Source organism: Euprymna scolopes, chromosome 7, assembly GCF_053919585.1.
Source record: "Euprymna scolopes isolate OS-2025 chromosome 7, ASM5391958v1, whole genome shotgun sequence".
Lineage (NCBI taxonomy): Eukaryota > Metazoa > Mollusca > Cephalopoda > Sepiida > Sepiolidae > Euprymna > Euprymna scolopes.
Genome location: NC_136488.1, coordinates 10,352,830 through 10,374,948, shown reverse-complemented (window position 1 = coordinate 10,374,948; position 22,119 = coordinate 10,352,830). Strand labels below are relative to the sequence as shown.

General features: G+C 32.1%; 1 protein-coding gene across 1 annotated transcript in view; it reads right to left on the bottom strand.

Moving 5' to 3' along the window:
- Window positions 1–4,304: 4,304 nt before the first annotated feature.
- The window catches only part of LOC145279606 (uncharacterized), a 252,269-nt gene continuing 234,454 nt past the window's right edge, over window positions 4,305–22,119 (bottom strand). The window contains exons 2-4 of the mRNA XM_080130784.1: window positions 13,229–13,348; window positions 10,967–11,104; window positions 4,305–5,176 (exon numbers count right to left, since the gene is read on the bottom strand). Coding sequence (XP_079986910.1) covers window positions 4,944–5,176; window positions 10,967–11,104; window positions 13,229–13,348 — 491 coding nt within the window. The 3' untranslated portion in view covers window positions 4,305–4,943. The remainder of the gene's footprint in view (window positions 5,177–10,966; window positions 11,105–13,228; window positions 13,349–22,119) is intronic.

The following is a 22,119-nucleotide window of genomic DNA, read 5'->3' as shown; positions in this document are numbered from 1 at the left end:
CAAAAGCCAACTACACGATTATCAAACTATAGTTTCATTACACCGAGTTATGTACATACGAGAACCATTGGCCTCGGATTGGGTCATGTCCGTAGGAAGGCTTGAAGACTTCCACATCTTCACTTATGAGTTTTCCTAGATGTCACAAAGCTTTCTACTCTTAACAGTTTCTTCCCTCGGACTGCTAGATTTTGGAATTCTCTCTCTGTTTTCTGTTTTCTTGGCTGTACTGCAAAAGTTTCAATGTACTATTAACAGACATATCGCTGCGCAATTTCCAAACGTTCTCAGTTTTTACACGATTCAAAATAATGACCGCTTATGTTCCAAGTGGCAATATGCCCTGTTTTGGAGCGAAAAAGAGAAATATATATATATATATATATATATATATATATATATGATAAAACAGCTATATTCCAAATTCCAATGTATTATTTATCTGAACACTTATTTCTTTCAATATTTCCACACACACACATACACACACACATATATATATATATATACACACACACACACACACATATATATATATATATATATATATATATATATATATATATATATATATATATATATAAGGGAACATTTTTTCAGATTTGATCCAAATAGAAAGGTTCAGTCTGGTAACACATTATAAATATATACAAGTATACCAGACGTCATATTTCTGAATAGAAATCTCAATGTATTCAACACACAGAGAAAGTTTTTGGACGATAGTGCAGCTTTTGTTAATATATACCAGACAAACTTTATTTCAACATCTCAGCATATTAATATGATCTTTTTTTAGTCACTGTTATCCCCTGTCATTTGTGTATAAAATATCATAAATACCATTTTATGGCACAAAGGATTTTTAACATTTTACTTAATCAAGTTTATTTAAGTTTATTAAGTGCTTCATATATTAATACAACTTAGCGATATTAATAACAAAATTATGATGAACAATAACACAAAAGCATGGATCTCATCAAATGCTATGATTGAAATATTATTATTATTATTATTATTATTATTATTATTATTATTATTATTGTTATTATCTCATATATGATGTGCATGTATATATGTGTGTATGTCTATGCATACGACCAAAGTATGCTCTAGAAATAACATTCCGAATACTGCTTTATTTTATATAACTGAAAATAAACATCGTCTGGAAACAGTTGTAAATACTGTATATGTTCTTTTATTTGAAATATGATTCGAAAATAATTAAGATCTTTAAAAATAGGTATATATACGTGCATTTACGCAGTCAAGTGCCCTTTTCATTACATTGTCTTAAAAACAATAGACATCTTCTGTTGGTAAAACCTTTTAATAATTGACGAATGAAATATATGTAAAATTGTTCCAGATTTATATTAACCGTTTCCAGCTTTCAACTCACTTCTTATTTAATAGAATCACATAAAACGAACTGGGATCGGGGATTTTCTGGTCCCTTCGTTTTGTTTTATATTTTTTGTGATAAAGCCCATAAATTGACATTTTTTAAATCTCTTTCTGTTTCTCCGTTGATATTTAAATTTGGACTTTAATCATTTTATTAGTTGTTGCGTGTAACTTGTGCGAGTTGGAAGCAAGAATAGCACCATAAGTATTGTGGATACGATTTTGCATATCTTTTAGAGCGAAACAAGAAGGGTCATACGTCAACTGTAAAAAAGATAAATAAATAAAAACGGTGAAATCACAGAAGATTTCTGTTGTTTATATATATATATATATATATATATATATATATATATATATAGATAGATAGATAGATAGATAGATAGATAGATGTTCATGCCTATATATTTTGTAATTTTTTATTTCTATATTTCTTCAACTTTTTAATTCATTCTTCCAGAATAACGTGCCACATTGTCGGAACATCGACAAATAAACCAGTTTAAACACAAGTTTGTCCTTGTCTTGGCTGGTGAGCACAGTGTCTCGCTACACATCATGCTTACATAAAAACCTTCAAATGTCTTCCTTGTTTAAACAATCAACAAGCACACACACACACACACACACACACACACACATATATATATGTACGTGTGTATTTATAGGTATGCGTGTGTCTATATATATATATATATATATATATATATATATATATGTATGTATATATATACATATATATATGTATATACGTGTGTGTATGTTTTATATGGGTATATACATATGTGTGTGTTTATTTCTTTGTGTGTATATATATATTAAAATAATTATATATTTTATATATATATATATATATTCGATAACTTATTTAGATGCAGCTCGATCTAAGCTAAGACCATATCAGTCATATAATGAATGTGTGACGTTCCATGTTTTTATTACATCTCAGTACATTTGTAAAAAAATTTTAAGTACATCTTGTTCTGTATCATTTTTACTTATATTCATTTAGGCGGCTAGAATTAAGGCTACCGTATATATATATATATATATATATATATATATATATATATATATATATTAGTGCGTGTGTGTACAATTTTTTTCAATGATCGAATTATCCATGGCGAATGAGTAGAAACAATTATCTAATATTCATATTGTATTCGATTCATTAAGCAAGCTTTCGACTTACGACAGTCATCTTCAGGATAATGTTGATTTATGAAAGAAAGACTGACTCAAGTGCAGAATCAAGACACCAGCAACCTTGAAAGTCGAATGTTGGCAGATAATTCCCATCTATGCCAGATTTAAGAAAAGCATCAGATCTCTCGTTTAGTTCTATTTAATTTTAAGTGTTTCTGTATAGATTGCTTTTTTATTTGTAGCTGTATACGATTATTTTATTGTAAATCATATAATTATTAGGGTAAAAACGTCACACAAAAAAAGTGTTTTTACATTTAAAATAACCTTTTTAAACGGCAAATCGCGACTAAAAAGTTGTAATTTATAATATACATATATATAATTTCATCATAAAAGAAAATATATACTCAAGTATAAGCACAAAAATGACTAAACATTTATGATCCCCGATGCGTACACTTACAAATATATATATATATATATATATATATATATATATATATATATATGATTGTATTTGTCTTTCTCTCTCTTTTTTCTTTCTGTCGCTCTCTGCTCTATTTCTCCCTTTATATATATATATATATATATATATATATATATATATATATATATATATATATATAGGTATAACTAATCACATATATATATATATACATTAATAGCATAGATTCGGTCTTCACGTATTCTCGTCATTGCATAGATATAAATGCAGATGTTCTCATACACCTATATGTATACGTACATACATATATGCGTGTATATTTGTTGTCATCTCTAACCTTAGACATATTCATATTAGAAATCATTTATACATCACTTCATATATATATATATATATATATATATATATATATATATATGTATGTGTGTGTGTTAATATGTATTTGTGCAGACATGTATAAACTTCGCTACACTAACATGACAATGTTTCGATCTTTAGTTATTAATAACTAAGATCTCGTCACGTAAAAAGTCTGTCTTTTTTTTAGATGTTTATATCAAACACACACACATGTATATATGTACATATATGTATGTATGTATGTATGTATGTATGTATGTATGTATGCATGTATGTATGTATGTATGTACATATTAATATTAAAAGCATATATATGTGTGCGTATGTGTGTGTAAGAGGAAACGAATTCACCACACAGGTCTTAGCATAACTTATATAATTGTTATCAGATTTTGTTTTTGAGGGTTTCATCTTAGATTATTTTAATTAAAAAATAATTCCGACAAAATATAATCCGACATTATGTTGAGACCTGTGTGTGTCATAATTTTAAAATATTTTATCAGATCTGTTATTAACGCATTGAGCACTTTAGGAAAAACCACGTTTTAGATAAATATCATTTCACTGGTTTCTGAAACGTAAGTTTTTTCGAACTGTATAACAATTATGCATACTTATATATATATATATATATATATATATATATATATATATGATGAATTTGAGGTGCTAATATACGAAAGGGGTCCCAAATTTCTAGCCTTTTTCTGGCATCAGAAAATATATGTCACATGGCTGCTATAATATCAAATTACATAGCATTGATTTACTAAATCAGCGTTAACACGAATAGTTGGGAACGCATAAGGATGCAAAATGCTTTTTTAAAGGTAAAAATATATTCGGAAGCAAAGTTTCTCTGTGTTTTATTTGTCAAAGAGAAATGACGAAAGTTGAACAGTAAGAAATGCGATATACGTTGTTTTAGATATTTTTTTTTTCTTGGAAGATTTTGGAAGAAGTAAAATTGTCACTAAAGACTATCATACACCCGTTGTATTTATGATCATATAAGACCCTAGTAACACAATATGCAATAACAACTAAACAATCCTAGCGGTATTTTTAATGAAGATCTTTTTTTCATTGTTCGTTAAAAAAGAAAATTCTATAAACTGTTGTTTTTTTTTTCTTTCAACTGTTTGGGGTTTTTGGGGGGAGGGCGGAGTATTCTCTTTTATTTTAAAGCTCAATAAAATCATAAAGTCACAAAAAACGAGATTAACTAATTAAAAAAACTATTGTTTCGTCTCTGAAATAAAAATCATCGGTTGGCTGCGATGATTGAAAGACCTCACCTATCAAAAAAGAGGCTACGTTATTTGATATTACACCGATCATCTAATATCACGTGATCTAATTGATGCCAGAAATTAGGGATCAATTTCGTAATGCCAGAAATTTCGTACACTAGCACCTAATTCCGTTCCAATTGTTTCAAGAACCCATAAAGCGATCGTAAGCCTAGTGTGTGTTGTTAAAAGGCGGAGGTGTATTGCATGGAAAATGTCGGTCGCCATTTTTACGCGGTATCCAAAGACCCTGATTGCTATCACATACTGTAATTCCCTTACAGCATGACTCTAGATTTGATGAAGGTCAATAACCGGGCCAGGAAGATCCAAAAGCCGCACGTGCACACGCAGAGAACGACGCCCACCCACACTAGAGAGATCGAGTATCCGTAGGTGATCTCACGAGCTTTACAGAGTTCAGAGGGAATCGGTACAAATGCGAAGCACTCATCAATTTCGTATGCCGTCTTCGTGTAAATTATGACGACAGTGAATACGCCAAAGATACCTATAATATAAAAGAAAACAGAATATTTATTAACAATTAATGCACACATATAGATAAATCATTTTTAATTGTACGGCTTATTATAAACATCTAACATTACACCGGTTTTACATGTAACATGTTTTTTGACGTAATAAGACATAAACTTACAGATCAACTATTGGTTTACTATTATTTAATTTTTTTTTACTACTGTTCACATCGGCATTGTTATATTCAACTACTATTAAGAAGATCTGGTATAAAATTAAATACAATATGAGAATCGTTAATTATAAATCTTTATCTATATATAAAACTTTCGATGTGTGTGTGTCTGTGTCTCTGTATATTTCCATATTTTTTCAAAGTGCATCTTCACCGAGACGCAACATCGCAGAGCTGCACGTGGCAGGTCAAATAATAGCATTTTTAGTAGACCGTTGTTTTGTATATCTAAAAGCCAGTAAAAATCGCTACTAAGGGGTCAAAAGTGAAAAAAAATCGAAACTTGGCAGACGTAAGTCGACTTAAAGTGTTTTTTTTTGTGTGTGTGCATGCACAAATATAGATTTATACGTTAAAGTAGGTTAATTTTTAACAATTTCTTATAAGTCTGACGATGGTTCAAACAGTAACGACTAAGATTAGAACGATAAATGTTTTGGTTTCGATAGCAGCCAAAATCATCTTTTATTACTTTAGAAATCACTTCTATATATTGGATACAACCACTAAAATATTTCCTCTCTAATAATTAATACGAAATCTGCAAAAATGAAAGTATATTTAAGCGTATCTGACAACCGGGCAACTCCAGGCACACTGCTAGTAAGAAATACATATGATTTTTTTAATTACATTTTCACCACAAACAAGGCACATTACCACTTTGGTGTAGGGGGCTAATATCAGGGGCAACAACTACTGGGGTACTATGTAGGGATTTAGGCAGCAAAATGTCGGTTCACGTTGCACTTGAAATTTTGCACGTCAGTACAGTTGGGGAAGCAGGGACCTGGAATGGAATCCCAAACTCTAGCAGTTCTGAGGAAGAAACTACTGGAGTAGAATGATCTTTTACATCTAGGGATCTCTACAGTGTGGGGGTGGGATTTAGCAGCCTGTCAGGTTTGTCGAGGGTGTTCACGTCGAGGGGGCACAAGTGCTTGCAGTTCGTCAGAGCATTCACCATAAAAAAAAAACTTGTAGAACAGGCAGAGGGATGCAACGTTTCGTCGATGGGACAGAGGCTAAAGCTTAGATGCCAGTTCAGGGCCTATCAGATTGGCGACTCTCCTTTGAACCTTGTCAAGGAGCGAGAGACTAGTAGCAGATGCACCAGCCCAAATATGATAGCAATACTCCATACATGGGCGAATGGTGGTCTTATAGAGGTACAGGATACTTTCGGGTGTTAGTAGTTTTCTAGCATGGTAGAGAGAGCCCACCTTCCTTGCAGCGGCCCTGGCAATGCCTTCAGTGTAATTATCCCAACTCATGTTTCCTTTGAACGTTAGGCCAAGGAGTTTGAAAGATGTACTCTCAGATAAAGAGTCGTTGGCAATGCTATAGGTAAAAGAGAAGGTTTCTTGTAATTATTGAATGAAACTAGTTTAGTCTTGGCGGCATTGAATGTGACCATTCATTTTTGTCCCCATTCCACTACAGATTAGAGGTCATCCTCTAGTGTTTCTGCCATTACTTTAGATATGTGTTCATTTGTTCTCCTGTCGTGCCTGTTATAGAGTGTGGTGTCATCAGCATATATACCCATCTCAAAGGCAATTTTGTCGGGGAGGACATTTATGAATATCAGGAACAGTAGAGGTCCAAGGATAATTATGTTAAGTATTCTACCAGTGATACCGTATGATCTAATTTTCCTGGGGAGACCTTCATGCCATACCCTGTCAAAAGTCTTAGATATATCTAGAGCTACCGCTCTGCCCTCTCCCGCTTTGTTTAATGAATGGTATATACGTTCAGAGATTACAGTTAGGATGTCTGCTGTGGAACGGGCTTGTCTAAATCCATATTGTTTGTCAGTCAGAAGTTTAGCATCTGTAAGGTGATGAACTAGAGCATGGATAATTAGAGTCTCAAATATTTTGGCAAAAAGTGGGAGGAGGCTAATGGGGCGATAATTTAATGGGTCAGTTCTTTCGCCAGAATTCTTGAATACTGGTACCACAGAAGCAGTTTTCCAACAGCCTTGAAAGCAAGATTCATTAAGGCATTTGTTGTAGAGTTTGGAGAGAACTGGAGCTACTTCGGCTGAGCACTTTTTTAATAGCACACCTGGGATGAGATCGGGTCCACATACTTTTGAAGTGTCAAGGTTTTTTATGATAGCATGCACCTGAGCAGGGGTGATTTTCAGATCGTCGAGTGTGATTTCTTTCCGCATAGGAAATTCAGGTACCGACTGGCAAGCATGTTAGCCTTCTCGGTTGCTGAGCAAAATGTAATAATAATAATAATAATAATAATAATAATAGTAATAATAATAATAATAATAATAATAATAATAATAATAATAATTATATATATATATATATATATATATATATATTTGACGGTTCTTTGAAATTTATATATCGCAATCATGAAGGGAAGATTTAAATTCATGATTAAAAACTTTTAAAATAAAGCCAACGTTTAAAATAGTCTACGGGGCGAAGAGAAGAGAAGAAAAATATGGGGGAGTCAGTTGACCGGTTTCGCCCTCGCTTTATCAAAGTTGTATCGAGGGATTTGTTTTTGAGAAAAAAAAAACACGAATGGAATCGAAAATATGTACAAGTAAAATAACGTTGCGTTACGTTATGTATGGGAGAAAAAAATGGGGGGAAACGATTGAAATACAGCAACGTTATATTACTATCCTAGATCCTAGAGAGTAAGCACGCTCAAACCCAAGAGACATTCCTTCTGCTTACAGATGGAAGGCCTTCTCAACTGAACGTGAACAGTCAACAAGATCTTTAAATGAAATAATGAGTGAGCACGACTCAGGATTTAAAAAGAATTCGACTGAAGTTCGCTGCACAAGCCGGGGTTTTTTATAAGGTGGCCAAATAGCCTTTGATAAAGCGAGGGCGAAACCGGTCAGCTGACTCCCCTATTTTCTTTTCTTCTCTTTACCCCGTTAACTTTATTTTAAAAGTTTTCAATCATGAATTTAAGTCTTCCCTTCATGATTTTCTTTATATATATATATATATATATATATATATATATATATATATATATGCAACTTTGTCAGTGTGTATGAGTTCACTCGTTATAGACGTCGAAATGGCTGAACAGATTTTCTTTAAAATTTAGAGTACTTTAGTGTATAAGTCTGAGCTTAGTTAAGTTTTTTCTCGAATACTTCCGATAATTATCGATAATTGATTATCGAAACCGTTATTTTAATTTATCTATCATCGGTACGGCCATTTTTCCATGTCGTCGCTTAGCAGCAATGATAGAACAATAGGCCGTGAAAATTCTACTGTGTGTACGTTGATAGCGTGTTTTTTTTGTTGTTTTTTGGGTTTTGTTTCTTGTTTTTTTGTTTTGTTTTTTTTTTTTTTGCATGACGTAAATTTCTTAATTTATTTTCATAAACTGGAAATAATTTTATAAGACTTGAAAATGCACATATTTTTAGCAGTGCAAAAGTAAATTATTTTTCTGCTTTCGAAAGTCCATTGAACAAGCAACTGATCCTGAAGAAATTGCAAAACAGTCTACACACATAGTTGGTGAAAATGTGATTCAGAGGTTTCTTATCTGTCAGTTTAATAAAACATAGGCCTCAACAACCAACCACAAGTAGTATGCCCGGCAACATAAGATAAGGAATTTTTCGATATGGTTGATTAATTGTAGAACTATACAGCAACAACCACATAAATTCTTACAGTAAATAAATAGTCGATGTTGGTCCTGTGATTTCTTTCGCATACGGTTCAAGAAATCATGACCTTCTAAAACCTCGCTAAAGTAGTTGGTTTTGAGTTGAAAGAATAGCTGTTAGGGAGACAAATAAGAAAAATTGGATTGTTGCTGGCACGTTGCATCTACTTTATGGAGTTTACGTTGATCAGTAAGGTGTCAATACAACCGAAAATTTACTAAAATAATTTTAGGATTACAAAGAAATAAAAAAGAAAACATTGGAATTACCAAAGATACAGATCAAAATAAGCATAAAAAAGGCACCAAAGCTACTCTCGAACAAGGTTAAGTAATACTGCTAATATACATTATATATATATATATATATATATATATATATATATAAAACAAAGGGATGTAGTGTTTACTTCATATACACAATGGTAAATTTCAAACTAATATAAATAACAGTATTTATATATAAAAAAATTAATCCCAACCTAATTAAAAAAGCTCAATTAGCAATAGAGAGTAGAGCTTATTATATATATTATATGTACTTTTTCTAATTAAGTCGATGATGAAGGTTCTCATACTGGTTTTCTCTCCTACTACTATTAGGTCCCATTTGACTTCTCTTTGGGCTACTGCACTGCCCGGAAAAAACAATTTTCATTATTTCAGCTATTTTGAAGGCTTTCCAATCGGATTATATGCATCGTCACGCTGGACTTATTTTGGAATCCATTCTCTCTAAAGAACTATTTTGCATTTCGGATCAACTTGAGAGGATATTCATGCAAGCTGAAATATTATGTGCGGTTTGTTTTTATATATTTTTAACATATCCAACATTTTTTCACTTTTTTATTTATAAATTTATTACTACAATAAATTGCGGTTTCACTTAATGCCTTAACTAGCAAATTCTAGCATTGCTACAAATATAATTTGCTGATTTCTTCATGTCTTCTGACGAGAAGAATAACAAGAATAGCATTCTTTGAAACGGAATAAGGACTTTGTAAATTGTTTTTGGGAATATTCAGTCGAACAATAAATTTTGATTGTAAAGTTCAACTTTCAGTTTTAATTTTCTTTCTCTTATATATATATATGTGTGTGTGTGTGTGTGTGTGTGTGTGTGTGCGTGTGTGTGTGTGTGCGTGTGTGTGTCTGTATAATATGTAGTAATAGAGATATAAAAAAGATTGTGCATATTAAAGCAAAATAGGTTTGAAGCCCTAAAATTCATGCGTGACGTGGTGTATGAAGTACTTGGTAAAATTCAGTTATAAATTACACTCTTTTTGGGATTGAAGGTTAATCCTCAGTGCGGGCGATACTCAAAATACAATTGCGAATTACTTACTACGTCTATCCAGTCATGACTGATGTTCGAAATTTATCCTTACAATAAGTGAACTGTTTAGAAAAAAAAAACATAATACTCGCATGCACATGTCTCAATTTCTGTATGAATTAAAATATAATATTTATGCGTATTTTACGACCGAGTAATGCCGGATGACTTGCTAGTATAACACTTAAGATGAGAACAATATTCTGAAGAATCCAAATAATAATAATAAATTCCTATCTCAATAAATCAGAAATATAATAGTTTACAACTTACCAAGTGGATGGAAAAGATTATTGGTTGATGACAATCTTTCCAGACAAGGCATGAAGCCATTTAATGTAAGAAGTTATAAAACATTATAACACATTGTTAGATAAATTTCAGCGCAAGAAACAATAATTTATCCTCCTTTGTCAAAAACATCACTCATGGAACGTGAAGACTAAATTACAAAATAGGAAACGCGAGAATTTCGGGGTTGCCAGCGTCTACTTTCTATTTTCCTATTTCTTATCTTTCTAATAAATTTCTTAAAACAAAAACAATGATATGCTTACCAGCCATCATGTACAGCGTTCCAGTAACCATACACAGCGCCACTTGCTTCTTTAAAATGGCAATAATTCCCACAACCGTAGCTGTTATCAAGTCAATTGTACTAACAATTAGGCAAGAAGCAGCTGACGTCTGCATTTCTGCAAAAGAAAAGGTAAATTAGAAATAAATATATAATGCAAAACAGTGTTGTGGATTCAGTTCAAACTAGTAATAATACAAATCTGCTTTTGTATATGAATTTTTCTCATTGTTTTTAATTCATCTGATTAAGTCTTCAAATGTTATAAGTTGCGAGAGTCGTTCCTCTTATTTATTTATTTATTTATTTGTTTGTTTATTTATTTGTTTATTTATCTGTTTATTTATTTGTTTATTTATTTATTTATTTATTTATTTGTTTATTTGTTTATTTATTTGTGGACTTTTATCCTTATCTTCTAGTTGTTGTTTTTTTAACTTTTCGGTCAACTGTTCCTCTGTCCTTCGTCAGATAGTAAACCATGACGGGATATAAATGCTGAGTTTCGGTTTACCACCTGACGAAGGCCAACGCAATAGTCGAAACGTTGTGAATCAACAACTAAAAGAGGAGGATAATAGCCCGCAAATAAATAAATTAATAATTATATAATTACTCATCTGAAAAAAAATCAAATAATAAAAAGCCTTTTATACTTTTTTTAACTCAAACAGTTGCAGATCTACGAAGACGTGAGTGGTACAATTAAAACGAGTGATCATTGTGCTCCAGAATTATTTTCTACATAATTGCCACCATGCACATTTGTCAGTAACTCAATTACTCATCTCTGCTTTTTTACCCATGTCCACGACAGAAATTGCTTTCTTAAAGTCTCACACAGTCAATATCTGTAACATAGAGATGAAACTTTTAAGTTATGTATACCTAGATTCAGTCATTATATTACAATTTGCAATCCCTTTGATCCATTCGGGCGCAATAGAAATATAGGAATTATTACATTTGAAACGTCCCTGGTATTTTTTTTCGTATATAACTATGACATACTTTAAATAAATATTAACACTTTTTATACCTACAGATATATAATATAGATACCTATCGATATATAATATAGATATATACCTACAGATATATAGTATAGCTATTTACCTACAGATATATAATATAGATATATACCTATAGATATATAATATAGATATATACCTACAGATATATAATATAGATGTATCTATAACTAGATATCTGGCCCTAAGTAATGAAAGGTTAAAGGTTAAATTCTCAGTGTGGGCGACCGAAAAATATAATTGCGAAATACTTAGGGCCAGATATCTAGTTATAGATACATCTATATTATATATCTGTAAGTATATATCTATATTATATATTCATAGGTATATATCTATATTATATATCTGTAGGTATTTATCTATATTATATATCTATAGGTATATATCTATATTATATATCTATAGGTATATATCTATATTATATATCTATAGGTATATATCTATATTATATATCTGTAGGTATATATCTATATTATATATCTATATAAAATCTAGTAAGGCAGACTGAACAAGAGCATGCTACTTCTATGAAGGGTTCCTTTCGAAATTCCGTCCAATTTCCTGAATTGGACAAAGTACACCTGAAGAAGGTCGGTTACATTGACAGAAACGTTGTGAAAATGACAAAGATGAGAAGAGTAGGCCGATGAATCTAAATAATACGGATAACTAATCCTCATCTCAAAAATTCAGAAACGTATTATTATTATTATTATTATTATTATTATTATTATTATTATTATTATTATTATTATTGTTTTTATTATTATTATTATTATTATTATTATTATTATTGTTTTTATTATTATTATTGCTATTATTATTATTTTTATTTTTATTATTATTATTATTATTGTTGTTGTTGTTGTTGTTTTTATTATTATTATCATTATTGTTGTTGTTTTTATTATTATATTATTATTATTATTGCTGTTTTTATTATTATTATTATTATTATTATTGTTTTTTTTATTATTATTATTATTATTATTATTATTATTATTATTATTGTTATTAAAATGCTTTAATACAAAGCAAATGTCATCATGTAATTCTGCGTAAAATTATACTCGATATAATGTTTTTGATATTTTCACTTTATATCTCAGAACTGAGGGACAGACAGACAGCAACACCACAAATATCGATATAGTTTTTATTTTCCTGCTTCTTCTATTCAAATTAATTCATAAGGAAAACAAACTTACTGGCTAAGATATTTCCGTTTGAATTCAGAGGGCTGGTTTCTTCGTCGAATTCTGTAACAAAATTGTAGCAAGTGTTCTTCCACATGGGCGGCCAGCTTTTGATTGAAGCTTTGGTCGCCGCTACGAAAAAACGAGAGAAAAACGGAAATGTATTAATTTTAAAATATATATTTATTTAAAAACAAACAATATTTTTTCAGGGTATTTATGAGAATCAAGATGTCCATACTTACAGGTGTGACAGATAATTTATATATGTTTGCCATTATTCCACAAGGATAGTTTGGTTTAATAACAGTTTATTAGGCCAGAAGTCACAATAAGGTTATAAGCATAGAATATAAATATAGATTTAAATAAATAACGCTAATACAAATGTCAAAAAAATAGCGAATGGTGATATGACGAAAAATATTGCAACAAAACATCTGAAAAATACTGCAAAATTCCATTATAAAACATGGTTTAATATTAGTTGATTTTTTATCGTTTATAAGTACTACAGGATTTACTATTATAGAGTTTAGTTTGGGTTGATTTGATTTGATTTGGTTTGGGTTGATTTCATTTGAATTTGGGGGGGGGTGATTTTCTTTAGTTTGGTTTGGGTTGATTTCATTTTAGTTTAGTTTGGGTTGATTTCATTTGATTGGAGTTGTTTTAATTTGGTTTGTTAAAAACCGGCATATGTAAAATCGCTTACAGTGATTGTAATAATATTTTCACCAGAGGACTCAACGCTATCTCAACAAACGAATCTTCGAACACAATTCAGTAACGTTTAAAAAATCTATTTGACGCCAAAGTAACTGTCATTGATTATTAAAAGCAAATAAAAATAAAAATCTATTATAAACGATTCATCAAACACAAATTATTATTTTTAACAGCTGTGAAATGATGTCCATTCGTTTTTCGGACATGTCACAAGTGGTCACACTAGATTTAACTATTTCTATATTCTCTGTGACTTCCTGTATTTCACTCAAATAATGGGATGAATTTTCTGTAAATCTTTTTACATTTTCAATGTGTAAAGTATTTTTGTAAAAATACTTACTCAGTTTAATTAACAAATTATTTCGGTTGCAAATGATGTATACGATTAATTAAACAGAAGTTACTACAGATTACTGTGATTAAATTAATTGTTCATACATTTCCCAACATTTTAGAGTGTGGGTGAACTGTAATGTTGTAACACTTTAGGCTGTGATCATGACGTAGTATCTGTGTTAACTGTGCAAGCAGGACCAAGGGTCAAAACATTATAATTATTATTATTGTTGTTGTTATTATTATTATTATTATTATTATTATTATTATTATTGCTATTATTACTACTACTACTACTACTTGATTCGAGCGACGGCGGGTCGCTGGATCAATTATTATGATTAGAAAAATAAACAATTAAATCGGAAAAAAATGATTGACATATAATATTGCAAATGGAATGTGAAAATAGAAAATAGATGCAAACATGATTTGGGGTTTGCATAAACAAATGACTAGATTGGGGTTACATCAGGTTGGTCTGAGACACGTAATGATGTTACGTAAAGAAACACATGATGTATGTGGATTTGGGAAGATTTTAGGCAGTCGTTAGCTGGACATCAGAGAGAACGGACGACTCAAGATGACATGGGAAGCGGCGTCACTTCGGACAGTCAATATGTAAAGAACGTGTAATCTCTGAAAATGCCGGCCAGATCATGAGAATAAATATTCATAAATAATGCATAAGGCATGTGTTGTGTTATTTACATCTGTTTAAAAAACTGTTGTCTACAACTGTTTCGATACGTCCACGTCAATCGTTTCCTGTTAGAACGGTTGCAAAAATGTTAAATTATACACACTAGACGATCAACTAAATGATACGACGTATATGCATTCACGCATTTACACTGACACGAATATACAGATAAAATATAAAACCCAGCTATTAAACATGTACGTCGTTATAGAACGTATTCATACACTTGCTTGTGTAATAACCCTTATCCCTGAGTGGCTTCCGGGCCTTGATAAGTGGTGACCACCGTGTAAAAAAATATAGATTAAATAGAATTTGAACTCGGCATAACGATTTTATCAAGTTTGGTTAGGACTATATCTCTTATATATAAAATTGTACATATATTTCAGAGTGTTAGTTTTATTATGTAGAAAATTTAACCGGACAACGATATCAAACAGTTTTTAATAGATACGATATAAAAGTACGTAGTTATTGTTTAAATCATTATAATACATTCGTGATGTCATCATAAATTCATAAATATATTATCCTGGAATATTATTTGATTTACGTTTATATTAATTGAAGCGTTACCAACGTCTATCACTTAGTTTTAAGAAAAATTTAACAGAACCTGATAAAGGAATATAAAACTCATGATTGTTTTGTATTTTTTTCACGTGTTCTTATTTTTCGCTGTGTGTCATACAGAGAACTGCATATGTTATTTAAAAGAAAACACACGGTATTTGTAATAATAGCAAATGTTATTATATTTTTATTTCGGCTGTTGAAGTTCTGTCACATTTAAGTGTACTTGATAAAGTGCAAATCGTACCTGCAATTTGGATAGCCTTTACTCTGTTTTCCTTCACTAGAACTTTTCTCTTACAGATGTGATGTTGCTAACCTCAGTCTTTTCTATAAATACTGTTATGGTATGTGGTCTTGAGAATTTTCTGATCTATTTCTTGTTTCTTTTGTGCTAAACTTGTTATTCTAGTAGTTTCCATCAATTCGCTATTTTGATACCTCGTTGTAATACAGCTCCCTATTCCAGAAGCTCCTTGACAAGAACTGCAAGATCTGTTTTTGCTGCCTGTTTTTCTCCTAACAAAAGACTTGGTGTTTTGAAAACTAAGGTTCATAAAAATTTCCTGTCGTTGCGATAATCACCTTTCGTTCTTGTTAGCTAATTATATTAAACGGCGTCATGACATGTTTGAAGCGATTTTCATAAAAACATGCTATGATGTTATTAGGCTGTGGAAAGTAAGTGTAGTGTACAAATTTATTTTTCTATTTTATACTTTATCTAAAGCTGAATATTTTTAAAGAGATAATACTTATTAGAATTACAGAATTGAGCAGTTTCTAACAAACATAAAAAAGAATCCACCCCGGCAGCATCGGTCTCCAGTCCAAAAAAGGAAATCTGTGAGAGAGGTGATTAAGGTATGCCCCCAATTATCCACATCACAGATATCTGTAAGAGCATACGAAAAAGTGTCAGCTTTTCACAAAATGTTTTCTTTCGGGCAAGAAAGGAATTTTAAATGACTAATTCCTTCACACAAAAAACAAGCACTGTCAAACCCTTATCTCTGGAAAAAAAAACACCCCTCACAAATTTTTGGAAAAAAACCCAACCTAAATGATTCTCGAATTTATCTCCCTCCCACATTATTACAAAACAAAACAAAGAGAAATTTATAAAGAAAATGCACAGAGAAATTGTCACCAACACAAAAAAGAAATTCTGGAAAAATTCAAAACAAGTAAAGCTTTCAAAAGTCAATAGAATCGAATGACTAAAAAAAATAAAATAATAATAATAATAATAATAATAATAATAATAATAATAATAATAATAATAATAATAATAATAATAATCGTCGCAAACAATAAAAACAGTTAATGTTTTGTTATTTCTATAAGAAAGGGGAAGAACAATAAAAGATGAAAGTTAATAAAATCAAATGATAATGATAATAAAAAGGGGACGATTAACGTTTTTCAAAAACAAAAATAAGAAAATATTATATTTAAAAATGATTAAAAGAATTAACGTTTCAAAAAGGGTAAATAATTATTTTTTTAAAATTGAAAGAAAACAAATAGAATTTTAATAATAACCATTTTGCTAGCAACTCGACGATGTTATGACTTTTGATAGTGAGAGCAAATGTCACAGAAAAGAAAGGGAAGAAATGTAGCACAATGAAGTTCCCTTTCGGTGGATCTAGGGGCTTATACATTTCTTAAACTTGTGTACAACTAGTTTTGTACTTAAAGGGAGGAAAACACACACATCTTAATGAGTGCACATTTTTAAAGATTGATTGCACTTGGCACACGATGATATACAGGTGTTTGTATAATTGGGTGCACATTGGAAGGTCGGCGTTGCATGCTGACATCTGAATTTGAAAAACCAAACATGTGCGTTAAAACGCATCTCTCTCTCTCTCTCTCTCTCTTTCTTTCTTTCTTTCACTCCCCTTTCTCTCTTTTACTTCATTGAAAGAGAGAGTCGAATCGTTGAGCTCCGTCGGAATTAGTTTGGTCTGGTCGCAAGGGACGACGGACGTGAGTTGACAATCACCTTAGTTCAATATGCTCGTTTTAATTATTAAAAATAAATAATTTTATTTTTATTAAAAAAATATCTTGTTCGCTTATTCTATGCAGCGTTCAATTTCAACCCTACGGTTCCTGTTATCAAAAACGATGATAAAATCCGGCCCGCGCTGACGTCAAGATGAGACCCATGCCAGTCGGTTATAATCGACGCCAGTTCGACCCGTTTATGTTCAATCGTCCATAAGCCTATCATTTGAGCGTGTTTAACACCCGGGGAGATTGTTGCTGTTTTCAGGATGTTTCTCAATCAAGTAACACACCTCCGGCAACGATCGTGTTATATCACACCTTGTATTACGATATAACATCCTTAAATGTCAAACAACTGAAATGCAATTTTAAAACGCCCTAGCAGCGTTTATGAGTTCATGAGGACGATAATTAATCAATGTATTAGGCCCACATTCACCTTGAGGACAAACCCAGCAATAATCTATATAATATGCTGCTTGTTCCTTCCTTGGTTAGTTCGTGCATTACATAATCTCCCTGACTTTATCAGCCTAGACTTTTTTCAACATAAAACTGTCGATATTTCTGCTCTTCCTCTCTTTCTTTCTCTTTCTCTCTATCGCTTTATATTTATCTATATATCTATCTATCTCAAACACTCTCTAACTCACTTGTCCCCCTCTCTCTCTGTCTCTCTCTCTCTCTCTCTCTCTCTCTCTCTCTCTCTCTCTCTCTCTCTCTCTCTCTCTCTCAAGTTAAACCGGCTCTGTTTTACGTCATGTATATCTACTTTTAGTCTGTAATTTTTCGCAATATATCGATATTCGATATATCGATATTCCTCTTTTCCTCCCTCTCTCTCTCTCTCTCTCTCTCTCTCTTCTTTCTCTCCCTTCACTCTCTCTCTCTCTCTTTCTCCCTTCACTCTCTCTCCCTCTCTCTCTCTCTGCCTCCCTTTCTCTTGTTATTCCTATTTGTTATCCAGTGTTTTTATTCAATGTACTATCGCTACAATGGTATCTACCCATCCCACTATCCAACGTGATCAGCAGGTTGAGATGAATTATTAACGATCCAAGAAAAACTATTGATCAGATAAACAGCCAAAAATAGCAACTACGATGGTATATTACCGGTAAAAACATTTAAGTTTTTGTTGGCAATAAAGCATGAGAGTTCCGATTCTCGGCTGGCCTCATTCGTCATCTAGTTTGAGCGCACGTGGACAAATTTTCTTCAAGCATAAATAAATAATATGAGATGATTGAGGATCTTGGAGTTCATGACTGTGCATGGACTGTGATAATCGGTTCAAATATTTTTACACAAATAACACGCACAAGTTAGCATAAACATGGCTAGGGCTATCGTTTTTGTGTCTATCATTGTCAGTACTTACATACGGGAATTGAGACGTATTGTCGTCTTAGTGTATGGCGTTACAGACACGCGTGTTTTTCGTTTCGGCGGTGTACGCCACACACATTTAAGATACGTGTGTACTGGGCGTAATAAAATTTCTATCCAATTCACAGGATGATGTAACTTATTTTATTACAACATTTATTTTACGCATGAGTTAACAGTAAAATTTCATTTCTAATTGGTGCAAGGAATATTATCATATATTCATTCATAAAAAAACGTAAAAAGTATAAACTGCATTAACAGTACAATATTCAAGTGATTGATATAAAAATAAAATTATTCATTCTGCTAACAAGATATATTACCATTGAGATGTAAGGGGCTACTACGATTAAGGGTCAGATTTATAAGGGGGCATCTTAAGTGGGGAGTTGTGCAGAAAGATGTTTGTTAATATAATATTTAAATTCCTACCTGTAGGGACGGCCAGGGAAACAGGTAGCAGGGAGGGAATTCCGAAGGTAAACGGTTTTAGCTTTTAGAAGTTGAAGTTTTCGGCATTTGGGCACCTCTACAGTAAGGGAACACAATTTTGCTGCTAGTCAATTTAGTCGGGGATATTCACGTTGAAGAGTTACAAGCTAAGTAAGCTCGCCGGAGTACACATGCCACACAACGCTACACGATCAATTTACTGAACCTGTCAACTAGCCACCTCGTTCGTTCCATTAAACCCTATTAGATTTTCACGTTATGTAAAGTACCATGTCTACGCTGATAAACTAGACACAAAAATCCGCTTGGAAGACAACATTCGATGCGTTAGAATACATGGATAAACAAACAGATAGATAGATAGATAGATAGATAGATAGATAGATAGATAGATAGATATGTTGCATGGCGGTCTATAAAACGTGTATCTAGCATAGCGGTATATGTAAATATACGTGTATCTAAAAAAGGTGTAGTTATATATATATATATATATATATATATATAGTAATTTATAAAATATATATGGCGATTAAGCTACACTGAATATTTGGCGTTTCATCCACTCTAGGATTCCTCAGGCTTATGCACATAAGCCTGAGGAATCCTAGAGTGGATGAAACGTGGAATATTCAGTGTAGCTTAATCGCCATATATATTTTATAAATTACTAACTAGCTCTACCTACGTATTCAGCACTTTTGAAGTAAATACTTAAAGTTTACGCATAAATCTATACTTTCGTATATTAATTTTATGTGAGTAAATGAAGTAGTTATATATATACAGGGTCATCAATATATAGCGTTACAGTCTATTTCAAACTATAATTTTAATCATTTTTCTCGATATTCCTCTATGTTTGACACTTATTCATGAATCTTTATGCTTTCAGATACCAGAATATAACCATGAGTAGTATTTTAGACAAGCGGACTGCAATTGTTGAGCTGTTTAAAGCAGGAAACTCCAGGAAGGATATCTGTAAGAACCTAAAATGTAACAGAATGCTGGTGTGGAGGACTTTAAGATGTTTTGAGGAGACTGGAGACATTCAGAATAAGCCAGGACAAGGTCGCTTTCGAATAGCTAGAACCCCTAAATTTGTTAAATCCATCAGAGAAAAGATCAGGAGGAATCCTAAGAGATCCATCCAGAATCTGAATAAAGAGTCGAGGGTGTCGTATGAGACCATGTCCATTGTACTCCGAAAGGACCTGAAGATGTCTCCATTCAAGCATGTCAAGAAACTACAACTTGGACGTCTTCAAGTCCAACATAAACAAACTCCTTACAAACCGCCCTCTTAAGTAAGACACTCTATCAAAACCCCCAATACTGATGATTACTACAATACTATCTGATTGATTACTGTACACGCAATAATCCTTATCCCTGAGGGGCTTCGGGCCTTTATAAGTGGTGACCCCCATGTAAAAAAAAACACCTTTCTGCTCAAGTTGTTGATAAACGACTCCAAAGATCCCAGATTCTTCTTTCCCGCATTCAGGATGGCACGCTACCAAATCTCGTTTTCAGTAATGAGAAGAAATTTGATGTTGAACACCACTTTAACACCCAAAACGATCGGGTTTAGTCGAGGGATAGGGACGAAGGATCCTGGATGTTGACAAGGAAACAATGTGCCGCCTCAGTGATGGTCTGAACAGCCGTGACAGAGTCCCGTAAAAGCCCCCTCTTTTTTGTTGACCAGGGGGTGAAATTGAACCATCAAAACTATCAAGATGACATCCTCGTTGGCGCATTGTTGTGCAGTTTCATTCGCAAAGAAGACCCATAGGAAAAAAAACTCTAACTCGCTTGTTCTTTGTAGCAACAAAATTTATTTACACATTCTCTCTTTACTGCTATGACACCCTTCACGTGATCGTCATTTCGAGCGTCCTTCATGCCTCGCACATGGTCTCGAACGTTATCTCGTCTTTCCCGTGGTCGTCCTCTCTCTCTTTTTATAGTCCTTTTACACCACTCTCTTTTTTTTATATTTTACTTCAGTAAATTTTAAGAGATCAAGGGGCTCCTTCCTGGAGCTAACACTTGATTCCGTTATGATTTAAATTTATATCCGAGGGCTCTTTTAAGAATAGATATTGTTCCCTTTATGGCTGCTATCTGTATTTCATTACAGCTTGGTCTTCCAGTGATGGCTTCTAAGTATTTATGAAGATTCGCATGCATTTACAGCTGCGCATCCGGGCTATGTTTCATAGAGATCAACCTCGTTCTTAGAACAACGTGGAAGGAAACTAGATAAGTTCCAATATTTTTTACAATCAATTTGATATTCTTTATCCATGCAACAATCTCTCTCACGAAGAAAGAAATTAAGAATTTTAATTGATAAAAATAATGGGGAAAATATCAAAATCTATTAACATATCCAGAAACTAACAAGAAATTGGATACGAGTTTTGATTATACTCAAATATAAATACGAAAAATTATAAAATAGATTTTAAAATGGTAAAATTAAACAGAATGAAATTATTAAACAAAGGAATAAATAAAAAACGAAAACTGTACAATAAAATGAATAATGTATTCAGCAAACAGAAGCTTGGAACGAAAGACAATAAGTCGGGAAGTTTTCAACATGGCTACAACTAAATACTGGATTTGAATAACGACAAATACAAATTAAGTGATCCGAAACATAGTACAAAAG